The sequence below is a fragment of the Sturnira hondurensis genome, unplaced genomic scaffold (assembly GCF_014824575.4).
Source record: "Sturnira hondurensis isolate 20B ecotype Veracruz unplaced genomic scaffold, ASM1482457v3 Scaffold0009178, whole genome shotgun sequence".
Taxonomy (NCBI): domain Eukaryota; kingdom Metazoa; phylum Chordata; class Mammalia; order Chiroptera; family Phyllostomidae; genus Sturnira; species Sturnira hondurensis.
This window is the reverse complement of record NW_028081809.1, coordinates 1620465-1640636: the sequence shown is the minus strand read 5'-3', so window position 1 is coordinate 1640636 and position 20172 is coordinate 1620465. Positions and strand designations below refer to the sequence as shown.

The 20172-nt window shown below is 44.8% G+C and overlaps 1 protein-coding gene and 1 pseudogene across 1 annotated transcript; one reads left to right on the top strand and one right to left on the bottom strand.

Annotated features, from left to right (window-relative positions):
• Positions 1 to 2547: 2547 nt before the first annotated feature.
• On the bottom strand, positions 2548 to 7053 carry LOC118994165 (lipid droplet-regulating VLDL assembly factor AUP1-like; annotated as a pseudogene).
• A 3656-nt stretch (positions 7054 to 10709) lies between these two features.
• Positions 10710 to 19253, top strand: PDCL3 (phosducin like 3). The gene is made up of 6 exons (XM_037056767.1): positions 10710 to 10819; positions 12724 to 12853; positions 15580 to 15670; positions 15964 to 16107; positions 16869 to 17077; positions 18894 to 19253. Exons 1-6 carry the CDS (start codon positions 10814 to 10816, stop codon positions 19037 to 19039), a joined length of 726 nt encoding a protein of 241 aa, XP_036912662.1. The 5' UTR covers positions 10710 to 10813; the 3' UTR covers positions 19040 to 19253.
• The last annotated feature ends 919 nt before the right edge of the window (positions 19254 to 20172 follow it).

Sequence of the window (20172 nt, the reverse complement as noted above, 5' to 3'; positions counted from 1 at the left end):
ACACATTTTTATTGCTTATTGCAAAGTCTTGAGGGAGGGATCAGTATATTTTTACGGGATATGTGTATTTTAAAAGTACCTTTTTGGGATATTGTTTTAGCATGACACAACTATCCTGTTCTTACTGAGAACTTAGTGCGCAAGCTCGGGACAGATGGGCTGCCTTCGAGCCCCGACTCCTCTAGTTTGTAGGGGGGACCTTGGGCTGGTCACACCCAACCCTGTGCCTCAGGCCCCTCCGCAGTGAAGTGGGATTGGTAATAACAGTGCCCTCACATAGTGTTTCTGATGACTGAAGAGGGGGTCCATGTGTGGGCTTAGTGTGGAGGTGTAGTGAGCACTCGCTTACGTTGACACTTATGTATCACTAATGATCTGTGCGATGAACCTGAACTGCATGGAACAGTCTTTTTAAGCACTGAGGTGGGAGTGGGTGCTTTTGCTCATCTTCGCTATTCTGTAAAGCAGTGTATTAAAGCAATGTTAGCTCCCACAACAGCTAAATCTCAGAATCTTGGTAGCTTAGCCAATAGAATGTTCTTTCAAAATGAAGTGAAAATATTAATAAACTTTCTGGATACATGTTTTATTGTATCATTTAAGTAATTGATAACTACTTTACTTGTAAATAGGAAGTGTATTTGCCTAATACAATAGTAAAACAAACATTTTTCTAACCCTTTTTATCCCCAAAAGAGCCGTGATGAATAGATAGAAATACATCTTATTTGTTTAAAAGCTTTACTGAATTGTGTATAGCCCTACAGATATTTATTCAGCTGGGCCTTGAAACAGTAATACTTTATACTATTCAGCAATGAAATACTTATAGGAAAACTAATTTTTTGAACACTTAAGACCCAGCCCAGATACTTTTCCAAGTATAAAGAAATGTGGTGCCCTTCTGTGAACGCTCCACCATTCCCCTTTGCCTCGTTATTTCTTACTTAGGCACCCATAGATTGGTAATACTTTTTTATTTAGATTTTCTCCATTTATCAAAAAATACAATCTCAAGGATAGAGCAGACATAGAAAATTATGTACTATCATAATGACTAAGAAAAAAAGCTTATGGAAAACAAAATTGTAACACATGCCAGTGTTACAATCAGTAGGAAGCAACCATGAACCTGAGATGGGAGATTATGTTGCTTTCATATGGTTTCACTTCAGAGGATTAAAGTGCATGCTATCATATTTTGGTAAGTACCTATAAAGAAACAATACTTCTGTCAAACAACCACTTATAACTCTGATAAGATGAATGGTGCCCTGGCTGGTGTAGCTCAGTGGACTGAGTGCGGGCCTGCGAACCACACGATCGCGGTTCAATTCCCAGTCAGGGCACATGCCTGGGTTGCAGGCCAGTTCCTCACAGGGGACTCACGAGAGGCAACCATACATTGATATTTCTCTCCTTCTCTCCTTCCTTTCCCCTCTAAAGATAAATAAAATATTTTTAAAAAAGATGAATGGTGTGTTATGCCTTCTTATTCTCCCATTCCTACATAGAGGCCTTGTTTTATCAAAATAATGTTAACCCTGACCTCAACCTATATAAAGACTGGACAGTAGTCTTTCAAGGAAAAGTTGTTATAAGGTTGGAAGGTTCATTTTATAGATTAATTTAAATGGTTGACTGATATCAGATATGCAATGACAGCTAGTCTGGAATTAAGTTTTAGTGTTACTTTAACCTCTGCTTGAAATTTTACTAATAGCCTTATAAACTAACCTGCGATGCTGGTTTAATTAAAGTAATTCTGTTAATTGAGTACATTTATTTTCATAGGAACTGAGGCATGTTTTACTCTCATTCTTCATCACATATATCTCAAAAGTTTAACTGACTGAAAGCTTCATAACCTTTTTACAAATGGTATTGATGTAGAAGCTCTCAAAATGTAATTTAAGCTTCAGAGGTTATGTTTAGATTATTCAAATTTAATTTGGTGACCCAGTTAAAAATATACATTGTAAACTCCTAAAAACCACAAACAAAACAAAACATGCCTGACAAATGTCTAAAGGTTACACTACTATGCTAGGTAAGCGTGAATGCTTATGTAAATGGAACTTCATTTTTATGGTGTTTGTATTCATGGAGGTGATTAATACCACTACAAAAGCCCTAAGTTCTATGACTAGTGTAGAAGCCACATTTCTTTTTTTCCTTAAATTGAAAGCCCTGAATTTATTTATTTATTTATTTATTTAAAGATTTTATTTATTTATCCTTAGAGGGGAAGGGAAGGAGAGAGGGAGAGAAATATCAATGTATGGTTGCCTCTCGTGTTTCCCCCGCTGGGAACTGGCCTGCAACCCAAGCATGTGCCCTGACTGGGAATTGAACCGAGATACTCTGGTTCGCAGGCCCATGCTCAATCCACTGAGCTACACCAGCCAGGGCAAAAGCCCTGAATTTAAAGTGATATTGAGGGCAGCTCCATCTCTCCCTTTCTACCACCCACCCATCCCACCCATTGGGGGCTGGGTGAGGGCGGCCCCCAGTTTCCATCCCGTGGCTCTGGCCGCCACACTGGGCTCAGTCAGCCTGCTGAGCCTGTCTCTGTGAACCTCTGTCTCTCCTGTGCATTCATTCATTCAGCACCTGCTTGGGCTCCTGTAGGCTTTCCTGTCTGGCCCAGGAGGACATGGCAAATGTTAGGGTTGGGGGCTGAGGGTTCACAGGACCAGAGTGGTGGAACTGGGTGACAGCAATGTCAGAGGGTTTGTGAAGTCATCATTAAACACTCATCACGTGCCTGCCTGCTTTGCAAGAGAGGTATTGTGCTGAGGTCTTGGGGACAGAGGCTGTGATTGGGACTGGGCCCCATCAGTGATGTGTTGGGATCCGAGAGCTACAGCTCCCTCAGGTAGATTGACAAAGGTCAAATCTGCACAGCCAGTCCGGGCTGACTGGGGGTACAGTCTGGGGTGTCTTTGTCGCTTGTGTTCTCTGCTTTGTTTGCTAGAGTGAATCATGTCTGTGTCTAGCCCAATTCTTTGGCCACCAATAAACAGGATGGAGTGACTGGATGCACTGTGAAAGGGATGAATAGTGACCTCAGCAGTTCTGAGACTCAGGAGTCACGTGACACCGTTGCAGCGATGAGGGGGTCTCTGAACTCGAAGTGCAGGAAGCTGTACCACATTCTGGATAGAGAACGGCCAGGAAGATACTACAGCTGGTGAGCAGGTTGACTATGTTGTGGTCAGAAGGTGTCACGTTGCTGGAGATGAAGGTGATCCCACAGTCCCCAGTCCTCCTGTGGCCCCAGCCCAAAACCGCACATGTGGTCTGCACTTCGGGCCTGCGAATTATGCTGTCTGGCAGTGCACAGGTGACTTAGAAGACATGGATCCCAAGAAAGGCACAAAATGAGGAGGCAGAACCCGAAGGGCTTTTGGCTGTCACCAGGGAGCGGGTATGAGTCTCAAAGCCACTCCTGCAGGGAGCCTGGGAGGGGCCTCTAGGTTGCTTTAGGGGGTGTTGGCACCACTGCAGCCATCGTCTTTGTTACCCACTGCAGGGGCTCCTAAAAGCCACATTTTGCTCATTTCATGAGAGCAAAATCATTCTGGCTTCCATTCAGCACAGTAGAACCTTACTTCGGCTCTCAGAGTCCACTGCAAGTGTTCCCACTTGTTCAGTTCAGAATCAAAGTTCCTTCCTTCATGTAGGCTCTGCCCAGGATGGGCTGCCAGGCCTCCAAGCCCCCTTTAGACTTGGAGTGTATGGGGGAAGGTCAGATGCGGACAGGAGGGAGGATTTTGTGGGCCAGGCCATTCTTTCCAGTGGAGCGCAGCCCTGTGACTGTGTCTGACCGGAAAGGAGGCTGGAACAGGGACCTAGCTGTGTGGCCTGGAGGAGGGGAAGGCTGATTTGGTGAGTGGCTGGTCAGTCTCTATTGTAGTAAAACTATTATGTCTAGGGCATAAGAAAACTGACACTCAAAGAAATTCAATACTACCCCAAGGTCTTTCACTAAATGTCAGTCACAATTCAGATCTGGGTGCAACTGACCCCAGCCTCTGCGGCTCTTCACCAGCACAGGCAGTCTCCCAGGGACGGTCAGCCTTTGGCTGGGGCGGCAGTGGAATGGGAGGAGGGCACATGGTTGAGCTGTACATGAAGTTGCAAAGCTCCAAGCTTGGCCACCCCAGCCCTGACTTGTTAGGTAGAGATGATGTACCTAGTGCAAAAACAGAGGGAAGCAATAGTTCACCACCACCGAGTAGTGCAGGGCAGTGCCTGATTTGGGGCTGAGGAGGCACTGGATGAACTAGGGGGAGTTAAGCAGAGACCCTGTTCCTCCTCTGCTGGGGGCTCCGGGTTCTTTTCCAATTCACCATGTTTAGACACTCTGGTTTTCTTAGTCTTTCTGAGTGTGTTTATCTTGTGTATCCCTGAGTACTTGAAAGAACGGATATGCCTGGACCAAACAAACCCCTTCAGAGAGCTGGAAAAATTCCACTCTGGACAATTTCAATTTTTGCTCAATTCTCTGATCTCTTTGCTTACTCCTGGTACTTCAGCTTAATATTAAATCGTCAATTTGCCTCAAGAAATTGTCACAATCAATAGAAACCCTGAAGGAAAAGGCAGTAGGACTTATTTTATTTCACATTCAGCCTCCCAGACCTTGGTGGAATGGAATGTATGGAATTGCTGTGGTAAGCAGATAACTGGGAGGAGGGGTACTCACTGCACGGCGGCTGGGGCACTGCGCAGCTGGGTGGTAGGCCACGTGGCTGCCGACGGGAAAGAAGAGGTGGCCGAGGGAAGAGCTCCGGTTTGTCACCATCCCTGGGGAAAACTCCACATGACCTCGAGGGGGTAAGGAAGAGTGAGGAGCATTTGTGGGAAGGAAAGCCACTGGAGAGTCATTTTATGCTTGAATGGCACTTAAGCAATGGGCAGCATTGTAAAATTTCCCTTTTTATCGGATCCCTTCCCGCTCAGCTAGAAAACAGAGACATTTTGGTAATGGGACTTGTATTACTCAGAGTCCCAATGTGTGTGACCCAGATTAGTAGAGCACTTCTATCCTCTGAGCTGTTCAGGAGGACAGGACCCTGAGAAACATTGCCTCACTATACCCTGCATCATCGAAGCTGGGTTGCCAGCAGTCTGTGCTCCAGCACAATATTTTAAGTCCTGGGCCTGGAAATGGCAAATAGCACTCCCCTCCCTTGGGCAGAAATCAGAAACAGGACCACACCCAGGAGGTGGAGTTCGTACCTGGGTAGCGCTGCCCCACTACAGCCCTACTGCCTTAGATTTAGAAGAAGAGGAGAGGAGTTCTTCGTGGGCAACCGAGTGCCTAACACAGAACTCAACGTTGAGGAAGGGGAAGGGATTCTTTCAGCCAAGTACTAATGCTGTGATATGCTAGTGGGTACAGGGCGTCGATAGTGCAAAAGCCGAGCTCCGCCTGCAGCATCCAACCAGCCCTCTTTCCCACTTCAGCCGAGTGGAAATTGATGAGCTTAATGGCTGTCTACTGACCCTGGTGGTCCAGGAGAAGAGGTGGGGTTCTCTGGGCCAAATCACCACAAAGAGGAAGGAGAGGGTCTAGGGGGGAGAGGCTTGTGGCTCAGGGACTGCAAAAAGGGTTAGGCATGTGGAGCTGTCCTGTGACACTGAGTGAAGGCCATGTCTGTTGAAGAGATACTGGTTGAGAGAAGAGAGTGAAATGGTAGAGACCCTATCCCTGCACATTCCTGTGAATATTCTCTAAACGGATGAGAAGGCATGACTGGAATCTGAAGCAAAGAACTGCTTTGAAATTCTCCTGGGTCCGGGGTGATCGAGTGACTTGTTGAGGAATGGGCTGTCCCACCCTCTTCCCCTGTGGTGTGGGTGTGGGGAGCGCCCTGTGGGGCCACAGTTCTCTAATTGGGCTGAGGGAAGGGATTCTCCGCAGGGACTCTGTCGACCCACACAAGGAAAATCTCCCTTGACATTCGACTCTGATAACCTGGGCTTTCCCCTTGGACCACTTATTACTCTTGGAATTCCTGATTTAATGTCTGTCTTCTCTTCCAGATATTAAAATATCCTGAGGGCAGGAGGGCATTGACCTCAACTATCTAGGTCAGTGCTATACGTTCAGTTCTTAGACACGCTCGACATATAGTAGGTACTCAATAGAAGAATGGCTTGTGACAATGCTGATGAACGGGTTGAAATCCAATGCCTCCCAGAGCAGCCAGAATATTCTAGAGGTTCAGAGCCCTCTCCCTTTGGCGTCTGCCTACATCGACCTCAGAACTTGACCCAGGCACCTTATTGACCCAGGCGTTGAGCACCCCACCCAGGCCAATCACTGCTGCTAGCTGCTCAGACTGACAACCCAGCCCAAGCCATGGACCTGTTCACTCCCCACATACACAGTCACCACACACACTACCAGCTGCTACCACCTCCACTGAAGAAGACACAAGCACATACTTCCCTGGAATCTTTTCCTCCTAGATATTCTCCAATTGCCTCCCTCTTCTCCAGTGCCACCTCTTCCTCTTCCTTTTGCTGGACCTTTGGGCCTAGATAAAAACCCCTGTTTAGCCCTGGCTGGTGTGGCTCAGTGGATTGAGTGCCAGCCTGTGAACCAAAAGGTCCCCAGTTTGATTCCCATTCAGGGCACATGTCTGGGTTGTGGGCCAGGCTTCCATCCCAGTAGGGGGCATGCTAGGGGCAGCCACACATTAATGTTTTTCTCCCTCTCTTTCTCTCTCCCTTTCCCTCTCTAAAAACAAATCTTTAAAAAAAAACATAACCCTGTTTATGCACAGTCTCTTCCCTAAATGCAGTACCTCCACTTCCTTTCTCTTTCCTGAGGACTTCCTGGGAAGAGGGTGGTCTGGGAGAGGCTGCTCAGTGTCCAGCACACCAGGTATCCCAGGGCACCTCGAGGATCCCCCACACCGCCTTAAGTATTCCAGGCCAATGGTCCTTTATCCTCCTCTAAGCCTCCAAGCTTCTTAGTGGCTTGTTTCTTCTGGCTGAGTCATCCTACCTTTCCTCAGTGCTGTCATCTACAGACATCCTGGCTGCACTGCCTCTTCTCTTGAGGGATCTGGTAATTTGTTCATGGTCCTCCTCTCCACCTCATGTCCTGTGTCATCCAGGTTGGGGTTAAAGCTGCTGTGGACATTTGTCTGACATACTGGGCTTGGAGTTCTTGACCTTCTCATTAGCAGGGCTTTTCATCTCTTCACTCTGGCTGCCTACTGATTCTCTCCCCAATCTCCCTGCAAGCTTTTTGCAGGGGACTTGTCTAAGTCATTTTAAGTTCTAAGACCCAGGACAGTGTGTGGCTTAGAGTAAGGCTCTCAAAAAGTGTTTGAGGGAATGGATAAGTAAGGGAAGATGTAAAAGGTAAGTGCTTAGACCACATTCAAGGTACTGAAGTAATATAATAGCTTAATAATTCAGAGAGACTGCATCAATCAAGTCACACTTCTATCTCTTGTTTGCCGTAATTATCAGTTCAAGTTCCTTAGCTAGAGGATGCTGGTATTATTAATAACTTCAGAGACTGTAATTCTATTAAATGAAAGGATGCTACACTTGATTCATGATTGTTAATGTTAAGTCTCTGTGTGGGTCTTCTGCAAGAAAATATCTAATGATTATAGAAAGGCAGAGATAAAGGGATTGATTTGAAATGTGATGAGAAGTAATTATTGACAATCTCATGGTGGCCAGGCCTCTGGGTTCCTTTCTGTGACTTGGGATCAAAAATTGGTAATCAAGACAAATATCAACAAACAAACAAATGCAGGGCAAGGGACAGTTTCTTTCTATTAAAGCTTAATCAGACAAAGACTACCATGGACAAGCCTGTAGTCCAACAACATCAGATTTATCCACCCTGGCTGGTGTAGCTCAGTGGATTGAGTGCGAGCCTGCGAACCAAAGGATCGCAGTTCGATTCCCAGTCAGGGCACATGCCTGGGTTGCAGGCCAGTTCCCAGCAGGGAATGCATGAGGAGGCAACCATACATTGATATTTCTCTCCCTCTCTCCTTCCCTTCCCCTTTGAAGATAAATAAATAAAATCTTTTTAAAAATCAGATTTATCCACCTGATGCCCTGAAGGATGTACTCCAGAGGAGCTGTGAAGTGCTTCTCAGTAAGAGCGGAGATTTGTAAGGTCAAGTCTAGGGCTGAAGGACCCGAGGAAGGCCCAAAGGAAGTGGGGATCGGTGCTGTACTGGTTGCGGTTGCCGAGGCAGAATTATGAGAAGTGGGAACCAACTAGAGGTTAAGTACCATCAAGAGCAAGGATGGCCCAGCATTTGGGAATCCCTAGCAAAATATGGGTGCAGTAAGACAGGTCCAGGGGCATCATTGGTAAGAAAGCAGTGGTCGTCCAAAGTGGGTGTTGTCATGGCATTTCACTGCAGCCTGGCCCTGGGAGAAAGATTGTTCGCTGTGAATTGTGCATTTGGCTTTATCCGAACCTGTCCTCCCAGACTGGTTAGCAGCAGGGCTTATTTTCACTCTCCCAGTCCCAGACAAGTTCTACTTCTTTCAGTTAACTGGATCTCACCAAATCATTCTCTTCTGAATCACACTAAAGCCAAATAAATGTCCACATTTCCCTTCACAGCTATAACCATCAACCACACACAGGAGCAAAACCCTGCAAAGCCTAAGGTAGCATGTTCAGGACAACTGTACAGTGGTTCATTAAAACTGCTGGAGCCAAGTAAAATTTAGACTAAAATCGGAAGTGACTTATTCTCGGCAAAAGTAGCGTGAGCACCTGCTTGCTGTGGCACAACCACCTGCATGCGATTGCTACTGGGGAATCTTTTCCCCGTTAAAGCCCCGATACATCACTGAGAGGAAGTACTTAGTCACTCCTTTTCTCTCAGTTCTTAAAAAATAAAAACATTGAGAGTCTGGACACATTAAGACCCAGCTATGATAGCTGATGACAAACAACTCATTCCAGTGGTGCTCAGACTCTAATGTACTTCAGAAACGCCTGCAGGGCTTGCTGAAACCCAGTTGCAGTACTCCAACCCGAGGGACTGTGATTCAGTAGGTCTGAAGTGGCACCCCAGATTGACATTGCCAGCAAGTTCCCAGGTGATGCTGATGGTGCTGACGCAAGGACCACGTTTTGAGAGCCACTTCTCTGAGTCAGCTCTTCCTCAGAGCTTCTACCTTCCATACTTTTGCACTTTCTGCTCCTCCTGGTCGAAATACCTTCCCAGCTCTGCCTGTAAATGGCTGCTTGTCTTAATTTAAGTTCTAGTCTCCTTGCTTGGCTATTATAGTAGTTGTTGCCGTGTAACAAATTACACCAGGTACGACCTCAGAAATGGTAACATGAGGTGTTCAGGGAAACTATTATCCAAGAGAAACACCCATTAAGCTGGTAAAGATTAATAAAGACAACCATTCAAAATCTTTAGAGATCGACCAAAAGGTTTAAAATAGGTTGTGAAACATCAACGAAATTTATGGAAACTTAGTTGGAATAGTGAAAATCCATGGTATTGAAGCTGGGGGCTGCATCTGTGTCCCCACAGCTCTGCCTCATTGAACAGCTGTTTCAGTGAGCTCAGCAATCAAGAAACTGTTCACAGTGTCCATGAAGAGTAGAATCTCCATTTCGACCACAGCTCTGTGTCACAGAAGAGATGCTTTCATGGGCTGAACAGATGAATAACAGTTCCCATCTTGCCTAGCTTTCTAGAACTAAAGATGGGTAGGTTTGGCAACCAGTGAATTTCAGATCTCATGCTCTTTGGATCTGTGCCCCAGAAGATCCATAGTGCGGACTTACTTGGGAGTAGCTGCAGCCTGGCGTGGGACCAGTTTCCGGCACCACTCCCACCCACCCCTGCCTTGCCTCAGCACCAACACACACACAGCCCCTGGTCTATAAGGAGGATGCAGGTGGCGTAGTCAGTCAAGAGTGAGTTCCTCTTTAAGCCATGAAGGTTCCAGCTTCAGCGTTAGGTCCCAGCCAGGGGGAGGAGCACAGAGAAAAATCTCAAAGAACGGCAGGCACCACCAGCCCAGGTGTCCAAGGAGGGATATCGATTTAACTCAGATTTGTAGGGCTGCGCAGGCAGAAGCCTGGCACCTACGTCCTTCATTTTATAATTTAGACTCTGTAGATTTTTACTCGATGCCTCCTGTGTGCCCATATAGGGCTAAGGACTTTTGCATACATGGATTGCCTGAGGCTTGAGCAGGGGAAATGACTTTCGCTTTCCTGTTTTTGTTTGTTTGTGTGTGTGCTTTTGTCTGCTGTGATCACTGCTATATTTGCAGAGACTAAACAGAGCCTGGTAAAAAGCAGGCCTCGACAAATATGTCTTAATAAATGAATTGCCTTATCCGACGCTGAAATGACAGTGTTAACTCCAGGGGACCCTGTATCATTTTTAATTGTAACACTGCAACACTGAAACATTTCTAACTTCTTGAGCCTAGGCCTCTTTCGTACAATTAGGTCTAGAGTTGGATAGATACTGGTGCCTCCTCCACCCAGCCTACTACTCTAAGGCCCAAGACCAGCCCTAATAAGGTAGCGCCCAGTAACTTGCGGCTCTGACAGCTCGTAAGCGTCGGTTTGCCTTCGCTCACAGTTGCGCCGGTTTCCTGAAGAGCGCGCGCAGACGCAGAGGCCTCGCTGGCTCCTTAGCTCCGCCCAGCGCACTTCTGGAGGGCGGGGCGAAACCTGGGCTGGGAGAAGCCGTACAGCCGCTGCGCGCTTGCGCAGAAGAGAACAGAGGGGCCCAGGCGCTTTGACACGCCTGGCTTGGGCAATTGAGACAAGATGCAGGTGAGTAGTAAGCTGGGGGGCGCAGGGCTTGTAGGCTGCGGTTGCTCGTTTGCCTCGCCGGGTCCACACAGACGGTGGGCCGTCCCGTCAGGCCCAGCGGGAAGTGCCAAGAGCCCCAGGCACCAAGGAGAGCTTGCTAGTTGAGGCCCGGCGCAGTGCGGGAGAGCGGGCGTGGTCCTACCGTCTGGGAGTCTCCACCTCGGTGTATCCCACCCAACCCCAAATGTCCGTCGTTTGTAGCTACCTCTCCTTGAGATCTTATTCCACCCGACAGAGTTACCTCTTACTTATTAACTCTCTTAGTGAGCACATGAGCAGATGTGTTTACGGACTCTGTGCATGGACCGGGAAGCTGAGGTTTGGAGAAATGGAGGGTCCCATAACTTAACACAGTAGTGGAACCCCTGTTCCTGACTTCACTTAGAGCTGGGGGAGGGGTTAATTACACTCTTACCCCTAACATTGGTGCTCCGGTTTAAGCGGGCTCTCCTGGCTTCCAGAGCTCAGCACGGGGGTCTCCTATGTTCAGTTACTTTCTGCCTTAAAACAAGATTCTCTAGCATTGTCCTTTTATTGTCTTGGGAATTTGACCAAAACCCAAAGAAGAGTGAAATAAAATGAATGAAGACACGATGGAAATGGGTGCTTTTATAAACAAAAACATGCAACAACTAAGTTGCCAAGAACCGTCTTCCAAAGGTCTGCTGCTGCCGCCTTCCAGAATTCTCTGTGGTCGGGAATTCTGATTGCGGGCTTAGTGGGAAATGGAGTTAGTGTGGGTTGGCTTGGGGCTGAAGAGGATGAACCTCTGCAAATACAGTGTGTCTGCCACAAACCAGACCCTCTTAAATGGTGATGAGGAAGCTCCAGCGCCGCTTTCCATAGCACTCCTTGATTACAAATTTCACACCAGGTCGATCAGCGGTGGTTCCTGCCAAGCTAAGCAGAACCAGTGTTTGCACAGCAGGGTTCTGGAGCTAAGAACCTACTTTGCCATTTATCCTTCTGACATTTGCTCCTGGTAAATTTGACTTGTTGCATCATGGCCATGGCTTCCTAAATGTCGTGTCTGTCCCAGGGTTCCTAGGGTTAACTAAGTAGATACAGGTAAAGGGCTTAGAAATGTATCCTGCACCTAGAATTCATTAACTGTTAGCCATTGTGGACTATTCCATGGGGCCTCAGCTCTCTCTCAGGTTTGGCCATTAGAGAATTTGTCAGCCTAGAATCAGGCTCTCCTCCTCCTGATGTGACTCTACTGCAGCCACAAGACTTTGAGATACTCAGTATTGCTGCTCTTGGGCCCTTTGAACATTCTTGTCTCTCTGCTTGGAAAGTAATTTCCTAGGTTCTCACTCCTCGTGTCTGATTTCTTCTCACCCTCCAGAGATTAAATGTCACCTCTTCTGGGGGAACATCCCCACCTATTCTATGGAATTCAGCCCCGCTGTGACTCTATAGGTCAGCAGCCTGTTGGCCATTGCACTTGCCATAGTTTGTAATATGTGTGTGGTTGTTTAATGCCTGACTCTTCCTCTTGACTGTAGAATAGATGGCTCCAGCATCCACCACTCTTCCCTACTACTGCAATAATTGACATATAGTATAGTTAATAAATATCTGTTGAGCATTGGACAAAAGCCTTGGTTCCAGCGTTGAAGCCTATCTGCACATCAAATTTTGATTTTTTATTCCAAGACTAGCTACTCAGTGGTGGGGGGTGGGGGAGCGGAGGGGAAGATGGGAAGAATGGCACAGGGGCTATGGTCTTTTGACACTTTCTCAGAAACAGATCACAGAATAATTTGAATATTTCTTCCCACCGCCTTTCCTGTTTGACCCTTTGCCTAACACAGCACTTTCCATAGTGGACTCATGGTCTGTATCCTTGGTCCCTGCTTTAGGACCCCAACGCAGACACTGAGTGGAATGACATCTTACGCAAAAAGGGCATCTTGCCCTCGAAGAAAAGTTTGAGTGAACTGGAAAAGGAGGCGGAAGAGGAAGAACAGCGAGTCCTTCAGCAGTCAGTTGGTTAGCTTGCTTTTACTCTTTTCTGTTCTGTGTCTTTCTGGATAGGAAACAACTTTCTGAGCCTCTAAACTGCTTTGGTGGAATGATCCTCTGAGCAAGAGCCAGGGAGCCAGGGATTGAAGCTCTGTAATGAGCATTGGGACCAAACCAAGTCACGGCATGTCTCTGCCTTCAACTTGCTGGGCTGTAGAATTAGGGGACTTAAGAGGCCCCCTTCGTTTCCACAGTTTCTTGTTTGTGTCAGATAAGCACATGATATCCTGAAGACTTGACTTTCTGGTCTGCTATTCACTTTGGATAATGGCATGGAAATTTGCTCAAAGTATATAGTGTTTGTATTCTCTTTTTTTTCTTTAAAATTTCTAGCCATTGAATTTAGAGAGAGAGGGGAAGGGGGAGACAGGGAGTGAAGGAGAGAGAAACATTGATTTGTTATTCCACTCATTTTTTCACTCACTGGTTGATTTGCATATGTACCCTGACCAGGGACGGTGCTCTGATTGAGCTTTCTCCTGAGCCTATACTATATTCTTTTTGTGCTTTTATTAAATATATTTAAATAGCTTAATTTGGGGAAGCTTCATACAGAGTCTGAGAAAAGCATTTTCTCAAAGGTAGCTGTACCACCTGAACTGGAATCCCTAGGGTGTTTGTAAAAACCCAGTTCCTACTGAATCAATCTCTGGGGGGTGAGGCCCAAGAATCTGCATTTTAAACGAGTGCCTCAAAGGATTTCTGATACACACCAGAGTTTGAGAACTGCTGATCACAGCGCCAGTATTTTTGTCCTCTGTTTACATATTAGAACTAATTTACAGAAGGACTTTTTACAAAGCACTTACCTAGTGAGTGTTTATTGAATGATCACTGTGTGCCAGGTGGTGTTGTAGGCAGTGGGGCTGTAGCCGCACACAGGCCAGACCAAAATCCCACCCTGGTGGAACTCACATTGTCATGAGAGACAGACAATAAATGACACACAGGTGAAGTATAGGAAAATAAGGCAGGGAAAGGGCCTTGAAAGGATTGCAGGAGTACAATTCTAGATAGCATTCCGGAGGATCTCACTAGGAAGACGGGTGGGTAGATCTGAGGAAAGTGAACTCAGCTACTTTAGCAAGTGAAAAGCATGTTGGAAAATCTGTAAGGAGGCTGGTATGGTTGGGAGAGGGGAGTAGTATGTTCAGAGAGGTAACTAGGGGTCAGAGCATTTAGGGCCTTGCAACTTCTGATAAGGACCTTGATTTTATGTAATGAGTTGGAAGTCATTGGAGTTTGAACAGAAGAGTGACATGTGTCCTCCATGTTGACAGCACCATCCTGTTGCTGCCTTCCTGAGCATGGGCAGTGCAGGGCAAGGCAGGAAATAGGGAGACTAGCTTGGAAACTACTGCACTAATGTAGGCAAGAGGTACCGTTGTCCTGGACCAGAGTGGTGGTGCCGGTGGAAATGGTGAGAAGTGATCAGATCTGGACATTTTTTGAAGGTAGGGCCAACAGGATTTGCTGACGGATCGATCCTTTGAGGAGTGTGAGAGAAATAAGTCTAGGATGACTACAAGGTTTTGGGCTTGAGCCACTGGAAGGATGGGGTTACCCCAAGAGGGATGAGGATTTAGAGAGAGCAGGTTTGAGGTGAGATCAGGAAGTCCGTTTGGGACATAGTAACTTTGAGATTTTTATTAGACAAATAGAGGTGGTAAGTGGGCCATTGGGTATGTTTCTCTTTAAATCAGAGAATGTGGGCTGGAGGCATAAATTGGGAATTGTCATCATATTGGCAGTATTTAAAGCCATGAGGTGCAATCACGAAGGGAGTGGGTATAGATAAAGAAGGAAAGGAGCCAAACCAGCAGAGGGTCCAAAGGAGGGCAATGCCACAGGTGGGGGCAGAAGAGGGCAGTCTTTCACAGAGGAGGTGGTGTGGGGTTGGATCACAGGCTGTTCATCTGTCAAGAAATGAGGGTCATTGTTGAGGTTGTTAGAGCAGTTCTTTGTAGTGCTGGGATGGATGCAGGGACCAAAGCCTGGTTTGGTGGCCAGAAGCAAGACTGTTTATGGCAATAGCCCTGGCTGGTGTGTCTCAGTGGATTGAGTGCTGGCCTGCGAAGCAAGGGGTCACTGGTTTGGTTCCCAGTCAGGGCACGTGCCTGGGTTGCGGGCCAGGTCCCCAGTGGGGGATGCAGGAGAGGAAGCCACAATTATTGTTTCTCTCTCTCTCTTTCTCCCTCCCTTCCCCTCTAAAAATGGATAAATAAAATCTTTTTTTAAAAGCATGTTTATGTCAATAGAAGCAAAATGCAAATGTTATGGCAGGTTCTTGTGCTTGCTGTGGGAGGACACCCACTGGTGTCCTCTCACCTCCTGGGTGGGGAGAACTGCGATGCGCATGCCCAATGCATATGTGTGTGTGTGGGCCTGACGATCAGACCAGGTGAATTCGGGCAAGCACAGTGTTGTTTTATCAACTTGGGAAACTTCTCATCCATGTCTTCTCTGTGGTGTGTAGGCAAGAGAGTCGAACCTGCAGATGTCAACACACTAGTCCCATCTTTTAACACCCTCAACTTCTTTGTACTAGCATAGCACCTTAAATACTTTGCATTCTGGTTTTGGTGCTCTGGGAGTCTTCGGTGTTGCATGCACATCTTTATGAGAAAATTGAAAGAAAAAAATGCATGTTTGTTCATCTTTGGAATTTTTTGATTTTTGCTAACTACATTCAGTGAAAACTTATGAAGATATGACTTTGGAAGAATTGGAGGATAATGAAGATGAATTTAATGAGGAAGATGAACGAGCTATTGAAATGTACAGGTTAGTGCCACCCAGAGGGCCCGTTTGTTTTTTTTGTGGCACTAAAATGTGTGTCCTTTAGTAAATGAACTTTTTCACTGAGATAGCATTTGGAAAGGACTGTAATTAAAGAATAATATTTCAGGTTCCAGAGAAGTGATCGTAGACTTTTGCCATGCAGCAAGTAAGCAAACCTGGACCTTTATGAAGGTTGCTGTCTGAATAGGGGTGTGTGTGTGTGTGTGTGTGTGTGTGTGTGTGTGTGTGTGTGTGTGATAGACAGAGAGAGATAACTCGCTCCTCCTGTTGTGCAGGCAGCAGAGACTGGCTGAGTGGAGAGCAACTAAACTGAAGAGTAAATTTGGAGAAGTTTTGGAGATCTCAGGAAAGGATTATGTTCAGGAAGTGACCAAAGCTGGAGAGGGCTTGTGGGTGATCCTGCACCTTTACAAACAAGGGTGAGTGATGTTGTGCTCTGTTTTGAAGTGCTCATTTGAATATATATCTTGAACATCCTGGGTTTAATTCACATCGGAGGGTGTTATATGTGTTTTTGTTGCTGATTTGCCCAAATTCTAAATGCCTAATTTTTGTCCTTAGACTTTCAAATTAGTGTTTGTAAGTCTAACACAAATGCCTTTGATACGGTGTAGCAATGAAGACTTGGCTTTTATTGCTAATAAATCCCTGAGTTATTATCCCTCTAGAGAAACTCTTGCTTTTTAAAATTCCATGCACTCATCATTCTCGCAGGGGGCAGAGGCGACCTTTGCAATAACTGTCCACGGCAGGTGGCGCAGGGACCCCCAGCGCTTCTCACCTGCAGCCTCGTCCTCGGCCGCAGAGGGCACGGCCGTGTGGGGCTCTTTAGAGCAGGAAATGCTCTCTGGCCTGTTTCACACGTTCTAAAGGTTAAATGTCTGTCGTGAGACAAGCATAACAATTATCTTTTACACTGAAGCTGTTTTTCTGACTTTACTCTAGGGTCAGATTAAATTGAATTTTGGATTTTTAGTTCTTCATTTTCCCTAAACATATTAGAAGATTCTTTAAAAATGTTAATTCTTTTTGGCTGAAGTAACAGAACCACTTGTGAGGTTTTACTTAGGGTAGAAGGATAGCTGAGCTTTGTTTTGAATAAATGCAGAATCATAATTGCTTCTATTTCTGCTTTATAGGATTTTCCCGCTCACCACTGTTTCCTGTTTCCATTTTGTAGGATTCCCCTCTGTGCCCTGATAAATCAGCATTTGAGTGGACTGGCCAGGAAGTTTCCTGACGTCAAGTTTATCAAAGCCATTTCAACAACCTGCATACCCAACTACCCTGATAGGAATCTGCCCACGATATTTGTTTACCTTGAAGGTGATATCAAGGCTCAGTTTATTGGACCCCTAGTGTTTGGTGGCATGAACCTGACGAGAGATGGTAAGGGCCTCTTTGAGATGGTCCAGGGCACGTGAGACGTGTCCAGTGCATGGTAGAGACGGGAAGAAGCACATTTAATCTCTCATCTGAGACCAAAGGGGACAGATTCAACTGGGCTCTAATCATTCTCAGTGAAAAGAGGCCGCAGTGGACTTTACAATATATGGATTTAATGTTAATGTCTAATATGTTTCTTCATCCCTGTATTTGAATGTTTTAGGTCGTAGGTCAAGATCTCATCATTTTTGTTTAATTCACATGAACATATAAGGACAGATATATATAGATATCGATATAGATATATGTAAATAATCTCTATAGAAAGGTTTTCTGAGTTGATGTCTTAGTAGCTTTTAAATTAAATTACAATGTTATTTAATTCTGCCTCTTAACTCCTGGCGGATGTCTTTTTATTCCTTTTTACCCGTTATACACAGAGGTGTCAGAAATACATATACACACGTAATGTGAGAGGGACTGAGGTCTGAGGGCTTCCTGAGAAGTCAGATTCTTTATCTCTTTATTGAGATAATGTCTAACTCTGCTTTAGTGGTTTTAAAAACATGTTAAAATATGATTATATACTACTGTATATAACTCTGTATAAGATATTCAACTGGGAAAAGTATAAACATAGATACTTACACACACACATATGTTACATTAGTTATTCACTATTCCAGTGTTCAGAGGCTTACAGCATTTTAAACTAAATATATATTTGCATCATATTTAGTCTTTTGACTGTGCCATGAGGGGAGAAAGGTAGATGAACAATAGTAGTTATAGTCTTTATTTCCAGAACAAGTCTTACTTGAGGATTAATGAACTTCCTAAAACAATGATTACTACATGAGTGAACAGTAATATTAAATACATACACTTACAGGTATGAATGTATGTGTACATTGAAATGTATTCTTGAGTCAAGATTCAAATCTTCAGTTTGGGGTGGTTTTTTTTTTAAGAACTTGGTTGAGTTTTTGTAACATGTAAGTGAGGCACCTAGAGCTGAAAATACTAGTGTTCTTCATCTTCGTGAGCACTTTAAGTTAGTGTGACTTCAGTCAGTTTGGTTGTCAGGTTTTAGTGGATGTGCCTGATGAACAGAGCATCCCTTTAACCCAGACTGTGTTGTGGGGTCTTCCATCCAGCTCCCTGGTTCTACATCAGCTCCCTCTGCCGTGGGAAAATGCATCACTTGATTCTGCTTCACAAGGTCTCACACCGTGTGCAGTCCCACTGATTATAATAAGAGAGTGAAATATAGGAATTGAGCCATTAGTCACTGATTCTTCATTTTCTGGTACTTTAAAAAATTATTAGTTGGAACCAATGTGTCAGTTCGAGGATGTCATTTATCCTTTGACCCTAATAGATGGAGATACTTGACATGAGGTTTCAGAATTTCCTTTTGTTAAAATTAGATTTGATGATAAGATCGTCAGCAGGACTGTGAGAAGTATTCCCTTTGGGTGTTTCATGCTGATGTCATTCCCGGGAAATTGTGCAGCCTCAGAAGCTGCAGTCATGAGCAGACGGCTTGAGGCTGTCAGTCCCTACATAGGCCCCACTGTGTGGCATGTCTCGTTTGATCTCATCGTGTGGGTGTGTTTCAAAGTACTTTGTTTCCCTGCTTCAAGGTCTGGTTTTTTTTCCTTTCTTCTGGATACCTTATAATTCTGGTACTAAAATTAAATTGTCATCAAATGTTGATGATTGTAGTTTCTGTGTGGCAAAAACCCATCTGATAGACTTGAGGATGAGGGCCCAGTTTGGACTGCCTTAGGTGATTTGGTTTTACTTTATTGCCTAGACTTGGAGTGGAAACTGTCTGAGTCTGGAGCAATCAAGACGGACCTGGAGGAAAACCCTAAGAAACCCATCGAAGACGCCCTGCTGTCCTCGGTGCGGTGCTCCGCCCCCAGGAGCAGGGGCAGCGACTCGGAGGAGGAAGACTGAGGCCGAGCTACCCAGCCAGCGGGTTGAGCTTCCCCCTGTCACAAAGCGTCTGGATCCTTTTAAAAAGGAAAAGTAGGAATGAATCCTATGGTTTTTAGCCTTTTATAATTATGTTTCAAATCTCATAGATCTCAGAAATATCATTTCTGGGAATCTTACTGAATTTCTTAGAACTCTTTTTAAATTAATATTTTCTTAAAATAAAAAGTAACTGTTGGTATTGCAAATGTCTCTGTTTTCCTCACTTATATAACTATTCACTATTCACATACAGCTACATAAAAAAGAATATGGAGGTTTTTTTAAAAAAATGTGAGTAATTTATACAGTGGAAAAAAATCGCAAACTCTGCAGTTACAATATTGTTTATTCTTTTATAAAGGTAGCAATGGAATTAATTACTCAAAATGAACGATTTATAGGAAAAAGTCTTCGTATTCATCCTATTTAGAAGAAATAGGTGATAATTTTTATAAAAACAAAGACTGTCTGGATTGAGCACAGGCCTGCGAGCCAGAGGATCACGGTTCAATTCCCAGTCAGGGCACATGCCTGGGTTGCAGGCCAGTTCCCTGCAGGCCAACTCCCAGCAGGGGATGCACAAAAGGCAACCATACATTGAAAAAGAAAAAGAAAAACAAAAAACAAAGACTGTCTGCTTACAGCAATAACCGAAGGATCTCAATCTACTGCCATTTATATTAAATATTTTTCCCTAGTTAAAATAATTTTTTTCTCAAACTGTTGAGATGTCAGCTAATCTCAATTAGTGAAAAAAGCTATCTTGTTTTAGATATAAACATATACACGTGCACATAGATGAACAATCTCAGTCAATTAATAAAAAACACATCAAGAGATTTTTCCTAGCATTTCTCACTTCTTATCAAATCAACATTAACAAAATAATTAGGAGAAATATCATTCCTTAATATGTGTGTTGGGTAATGTAGTATTTAATGCTGGATTGAATCTTAAAAACATGAATCAGAGAAGGTGTAGAGTTACTTCAGATTATACTATAAAATTAATCTTTGCTGTAATTCAAAGAACAACAAGCAGCTGTGACCCAGTCAGTCTGTCAGGAACGTCTGTTAGTGAATATTTGTTCTACACACAGAAGAGCCAGTACT

Excerpts from the sequence above, each read along its gene's own strand:
- PDCL3 (XM_037056767.1), top strand. Across the intron at positions 15,671-15,963 it reads CGAGCTATTGAAATGTACAG|GCAGCAGAGACTGGCTGAGT; the intron begins GTTAGTGCCACC and ends CCTGTTGTGCAG. Across the intron at positions 17,078-18,893 it reads CATGAACCTGACGAGAGATG|ACTTGGAGTGGAAACTGTCT; the intron begins GTAAGGGCCTCT and ends TTTATTGCCTAG.